Source organism: Stegastes partitus, unplaced genomic scaffold, assembly GCF_000690725.1.
Source record: "Stegastes partitus isolate 25-593 unplaced genomic scaffold, Stegastes_partitus-1.0.2 Scaffold459, whole genome shotgun sequence".
Taxonomy (NCBI): Eukaryota; Metazoa; Chordata; class Actinopteri; family Pomacentridae; genus Stegastes; species Stegastes partitus.
The window spans coordinates 70,008-76,523 of NW_007578190.1; the positions used below are offsets into that span (position 1 = coordinate 70,008).

A 6,516-nucleotide genomic window follows, 5' to 3' on the forward strand; every position below is an offset into this window, starting at 1 on the left:
AGAAGGTTTTATGTCATATGTGGGTGACAGTTTCAATAAATCTGACTAGAATAGATGCCGTTCCTCACGTTTCTTCCATCTACACGTATGGACAAAATTGTTGGTACCCCTCAGTTAATGAAAGACAAACCCACAACGGTCACAGAAATATCTTGAAGCTGAGAAAAGTAATAACAAATAAAAATTCTATGAAAATGAACCAATGAAAAATCAGACGTTGCTTTCAGAGGAAACACTGGACTGTTCTGAAGTGGCTTCTATGAGCCCTGATCTAGATCCTATTGAAAATCTGTGGAAGGAGCTGAAACATGGCGTCTGGAGAAGACAGCCTTCAGACCTGAGACACCTGGAGCAGTCTGCTCATGAGGAGTGGACCAGAACACCTGCTGAGAGGAGCACAAGTCTCACTGACAGCTACAGAAACCGTCTGATTGCAGCGATCGCCTCAAAAGGTTGAGCAACAACATAACCATCATTTTAGTCCAGGCCGGCTTCATGAGTTTATTTTTTAAATAGTTCAGTTGAACCACGGTTCAAAAGCAACGTCGGATTTCCATTGGTTAATTTTCATAGAATTTTTATTTATGATTACTTTTGTCAGATTCAAGTTATTTCTGGGACCATTGTGGGTTTTTCTTTCATTAACCGACGGGTACCAACTATTTGGTCCACGTGTGAACACAATACTACGTCGGCCGACAGGACAAACAACATGCATAAACACAAACGAGCTGCATATACATGAATGCGTTGCATAAACAGAAACGCTTTGCAAAAAGAAAACACAGCATATCCACTCTCGCACGGAAGTGCCCCAGGCCTCTAGGGGCAGTAGTGAGCTTTTCACCTGAGAGGCAGACAACGGTGAGCGAGACAAGTAACATTAGTTGAGGGGAAAGCCGACCCAGTCTCACGGCAATTTGTGAAATAGTCACGAAACCTAATGTTGTTAATGTTATTATTCTTATCATTATTATTATTATTATTGTTATTATTGTTATTGTTATTGTTTGCCCGACTTCTTCATGTTCCCCAGCACAGATTTCAAATCCAATACATGTCAACTGGAATTATCTATCGTGTCTGGGACACGTTTTTCCCATCAGACAGCACATATGCTGGGATGTTTCTGTCGTTCTTGTCTTCCAACAGTCAGCATTAACCAGTTTTCCTGTTCTGGCCCGTCCACACTAATAACTACAGAGATCACTGTACAGATGTGTGCGTTCACACTGACCAGCGCTAGTGTCGTCTGAAAAGAAGGACACATGCAGGAAAACGGCGACTGGAAGATGTACTGTGATTGTACAGAGTGTAAAGTGTAAAAGAGTACATTGTATTATGGCATTTTTGGTGTTTTTATTACACCGGCAGTGTTTGGGGGAAATCTGCGCTCGTTGCTAAGGCAACCCTGGTAGCGTCGGCATGCAGCCTCGCCGTAGACCCAGAAGAGATCCGTCCTACAGGATCTGTAATGTTTTTGTGTGTACAGTATTATTATTGTTTCGTGTCACAGGACACAAAAAAACAACAACAACAATAATATTAATCATAATCATAATAACAATAACATTAAGTTTTGTGACTATTTCACAAGTTGCCGTGAGACTGGGTCGGCTTTTCCCTCAACTACTGTTACTTGTCTCGCTCACCGTTGTCTGCCTCTCAGGTGAAAAGCTCACTACTGCCCCTAGAGGCCTGGGGCACTTCCGCTGTGAGAGTGGATATGCAGCGTTTCTTTTGCAGCCGTTTCTGTTTATGCAACGCATTCATGTATATGCAGCTCGTTTGTGTATATGCACATCGTTTGCCCTCGTCAGCCACCGCACAATACCCCTACTTTATAAGTGTAAAGTCATGACTGTACCTCGTCTTCACAGTAGCTCCTCCTGACAGACGCTTCGCTGCGTGACGACCGTCTTAAACTGCTCTTCTCCTCCACTGAGCTTTTCTTACTCTGCTGGAGCACTTTGGCCTTTTCCACTAACTTCTTCGCCTGCTTCCTTTTCTTAGACTCCCTTGGTGTCTGAAAAGAGATAGCAGATTTATGGCAGCGTCAAAGTACTGTATGTCAATCTTGATCCCTTTAAAAAAAAAAACAAACAGTAGACCAATTCATTAAATCTCGAATAGGAAAAAAAAACAACGTACTTTCGTAGTGTTTATGCCACTTCCTCCTTCGGTCTTAGACAATGAAGCATTTTTATGGACTCTAGTAAATTTAATCCTTACAAGAAGAGAGAAAGAACAATTAGTACATTATTAAAACATAGAACATTTAAAAGACATCAAAAATGAATAGCTTAAAATGCCTTTCATAGAGTAGAAGGTACAAGAGTAATGTATGCATGTGTCACCTGATTGGACTTTGATTTGCATCAGGTGGACACACCATCTCTGCTACAAAGACACCACGCTTGGACTTGCGTGTCTCTGGAGTGGACGTCTTTGCAGGGCTGTTCGGAGGCAAAGCAGCATCTACAGCATCCTTTGGCTCTTTCTGCTTCCTGGTTGTTCTGACCGGAGGTGTTGTGACGGTTTCAGGAGCTGGTTGGACGGTGGCCTGTCGCCTGGACCTCCTCACTGCTGGAACGGAGGGAGCCGAGGCGACGGGAGCCTCCTCTGTCTTGTCCTCGACCTCAACAGTTGTCGTCACGTGTTCTTCCACAGCAGCAACAGCAGAGATGGACGTTGCCTCCTTTTCCTCTTCAGCTTTGTTTCTGCCTCGTCTTGCTGGTTTCTTTTTAGCTGCGTTCTTTCCCTGGTTGCCTTGCTCAACACAGAGTGGAACTACATCATCTTCAGCAACTTTGTCTGCAGCATCCAAAACATTCTCTTCGGGTTGCTTCTGCTTGCCTTGGCTCTTGACCGGTTTGGTTTTGGACCCGTCCAGGCTCGGCTGTTTGAAGGCAGCCATGAACTGCTTCCTCTCTGCCTCGCTGCACTTGGGAGTGGATTCGCTCTCAAGCACCGCCAGTTCAAGATCCTCCTCTTGAAGAACCACATTGGATTTTCGTTTGACAGTCAGAGAAGGAAGTTTTGGTCCATGCTCTGGAGGAGGAGACGAGACAACCTCTGCAGGACTGCTGACCCCTTTTCTTCGGCTAAAGATAGAAGCTAACTTTCCCACTGCCTTGGCTGCTTCTTGTTTGGGTGAAACTGCGTGAACTTCAGCCTGGATGGTGACAGTTCGAGGGGAGACCTGGACAGATGGCTCCCCAGAATCTGTATTTTCTTGGGCTTTAGGAATGTCCAGTTGGTCGGAGTCCATTTCCTCTGCCTTAGCTGTCTTGTTACTTTGATCTTCTTTGCCCTGTTCATCTTTTATGTCCTCTTCAGCCTCATCCTGACTCTGACTCCGCACAAAATCCTCAAAGGAGATTCTGACGGTGCTGTTGTTTAACTGAGAGTCCTCATCCAGATTGACCTCCATGCTAACATCACACAAGGAGCTCTCTGCTTCTTTCTCCTCCGTCTCTGAATGCTTTGCCTCCTGTTGCTGCTGCTGCCTCTTCCTGCCACTTCGTGCAGCAGTTTTGACCGGTTTTGCTTCATCTCTTGAGGATGCAACAGGAGATAACTCAGTGGTGTTCAGTAATGGTTTAGGTTCAACTTTGTTCCCACATTTGGGATCATCTTCAAGATGCTCAACACTTTCAGTCCACTCATCGCTCTTTGATATTCCTTCAGCGACACAGACGTCAGCACTAAGCTCGGCCAGCAGAGCTGCTGTGTCGCTGCCAAGGATGCTGCTGACTGCTTCTGCCGCTGAGTCTTTGCTTTCGTGTTGTTCTTCTACAATCACGCAGCCGTCCTCCTCAGTGGGACTAACAGTTGCAGCCGCCACAAGTTTCCTTGCAGCTTTGCTCGGCTTTCTACCCCGTTTCTGAGATGGCTGTTTCCCCACCTCTGGGCCGGTGTGCTTTTCTGCAGAGTGAGACCTCTGACAGTTTTCTTTAGATTGTTCTGCTGAGCTGGACTTTTCCTTGGAGGACGGCACCTTCCGGCTAAAGTAGTCCATAATGTTGCTAGAGCGAGGAGGAGAAAAGGGTTTTTCCATCGGCTTGACCACAGGGGAGAAATAGTTTGTGATTGTCTTGACAACAGGACTTCCTCCATCTTTGCGAGATTTCTTGCAAGGCTGCTTAAAAGAGTGACAAAGTTGATCAAATATGAGAATGTGTGAGAATTAGGGCTGCACAAGATATCGTTTCAGCATTAACATCGTAATGTTTAACTTAAAGAAATACTTAAATAATTGAAGAAAGTTATTCTAAAAAAATGTATTTACACCCAATGTTTGTTAACGTGTAAGCTCCACATGTGCACAGCAACATGAGCAAGGAACATTGGAAAAACACTAAAAATGGGACTGCAACAAAAACAGGAAGTACACAAATGATTTGTTTGACCCTTTAAATCAGCACCACAAATCTCTGAAAGACTAACACACAGCTAGACTGTCATCCAAAGCAAAAAAAAAAAACAACAACATCAGCATCATAAAAATACCTGAGTGTCAAAGTCCTCAATGACAGAAGCCATCGCCACAACACCAGCCATAGCTGAAGAGACCTGGAGCAGAAGAACACATCGTTATGTCCTACACAGCCGTAAACCACTGCTTCACAGATTCAGATGAACTGGTAACTAGGGTCCTGGCCTTCTTTGTTCCTCACCTTGCTTAGTATTAATCCCAATACAATGTAATCTACCTTCTGTTAATTTACTCACCTACAGGGTGTGGAAATACCCACAGCTGTGCACCGACTACCTCCTGCACCTTTACTGAAACTACTCATGTTTAAATATGTTTACATACAACTTTCAGCCATTACATGTCTGTATATGTTCAGCTAGGTGCAGTATTAAGGAGTGCAAAATGAGCTACGCTGCTGTTGTAGAGTTGGTAATACAACCATAAGCTGTTCTCACACATGTGCTTTTTAAAATGAGGTCTGATTGTGTAGAAAGCTCTGACAGGATTGTTGTACACTGTTTAATGACAACAAAGGGATTATAATCTGTTCTGTTCTCGGCCATCGACATGTACAAGTCGTGCTCTTCCTGCAGGAATCAGCTGAACCATCAGACAATCACATCTAAACCACGACATCATTTGCAGTATTTCTTATTTGTATTTCTGTTCCAGCCTCGGTTCACCCAGACTGTTCTACTGAAGGACTCGTTGCTCTCCTACTGTATTTCCTGTATTTCCCAGCTGTGAACAGCCTCCCGGTCCAGTACAGTAGACATGCAGAGTTCTGGTGGAGAAACTCGGTTCAGAAACAAACGGCCCTCTGACACCAGCACCGACACCGAGCTGCTCCTGGTGACACCGGCCCGACACGGAAACCCACCACAGGGCTGAGGACACTTACCGACGGAGCTACTTCACTCTTCTTGCCGTTTCTTATTCCTTCCTACGTGTTTGCGAGAGAAGAACAGCGGAGAGCTCATCGTGAGGCGGACAGCTGTTGTCGCCGGAGAGTAGCCCAGCAGCGAGCGGCTCCAGGCGGCTCCGAACACGGTCCGCGGCAGACGCGGGGACACGGACTCAACGCTCGGAACCGATATTTCTTAAACCGCTTCCACCAGAAACTCCGAATACATGCTGTTCTGATGTATGCTGCTCTTTCAAAAACGCGCCAGACTGGTCGAGGACGAAGAGCGCCAAATATACGTGACCTTTGGCGTGACGCAGTTCCACCAATCACAGCAAAGAAAACACTTTCGCCTTCCTGTGACACACTCTGCCCATAACAAAGATGGCGCCTGGCGTCACGTTTAATGGAGAGGAAATATTCACAGCGACCTCTACAGGCTGGATGCAGAAAGTTCTCCCTCGTCCAAATACTGAAGAGGGGAATCACAAAAAGCTAAAATGTAAATTACATTAAAAGTAATACATATATTTGGAATTGTCTTCAGTAATATGCAAATTTAACGTAAGTGAAGTCTTCAAATGTCTTGTTTTGTCCGACCGACAGTCCAAAACCTACTCTTGCACAGATATAAAACAGAAATTCAGTAAATCTATTTGGCATATTTGCTTTAAAAAATAATTTACAATATCATTGACGTCACATTACTTTAAACTGCCAGATAATTTATGAGATTGGTCCTATGATATGTGGGCACTTCATATTTTACCATCATATCAGTATTATATAGAATAGAAAAAGTAGGTATATTTGAGCAGTGCATTTACAGAATCAAATCAAAGACATTCTTAAAGTGAATAAACTAACACCAGTCTGACAAATATTTCTTTTACTGCACATAAAAGCAATTTGGAAAAGGATGAACCGTTTTTGCAAATAAACGCCTAATTTATTCTCTCTGTAGTTATGAGAACACACGGTAACTACAGGCAGCTTGTCTGAAAAAGTGCTGCCTCATTGTTTTGTCAGACTCTATAAAATGTACAATTAGAAGATGGTTTAAGTGACTGACAGTAGAAGTCCATGTAGTAAAGGAAATGTCTTGAGATGGCAAATGCTGTGTATTAATTAA

At 44.0% G+C, this 6,516-nt stretch overlaps 1 protein-coding gene across 1 annotated transcript in view; it reads right to left on the reverse strand.

The window, feature by feature from the left end:
- The window catches only part of atad5a (ATPase family AAA domain containing 5a), a 13,591-nt gene extending 7,916 nt beyond the window's left edge, over positions 1 to 5,675 (reverse strand). Inside the window, exons 1-6 of the mRNA XM_008286597.1 lie at positions 5,382 to 5,675; positions 4,513 to 4,575; positions 2,358 to 4,141; positions 2,152 to 2,227; positions 1,863 to 2,026; positions 69 to 79 (exon numbers count right to left, since the gene is read on the reverse strand). Coding sequence (XP_008284819.1) covers positions 69 to 79; positions 1,863 to 2,026; positions 2,152 to 2,227; positions 2,358 to 4,141; positions 4,513 to 4,563 — 2,086 coding nt within the window. The 5' untranslated portion in view covers positions 4,564 to 4,575; positions 5,382 to 5,675. The remainder of the gene's footprint in view (positions 1 to 68; positions 80 to 1,862; positions 2,027 to 2,151; positions 2,228 to 2,357; positions 4,142 to 4,512; positions 4,576 to 5,381) is intronic.
- Between the last annotated feature and the right edge of the window lie 841 nt (positions 5,676 to 6,516).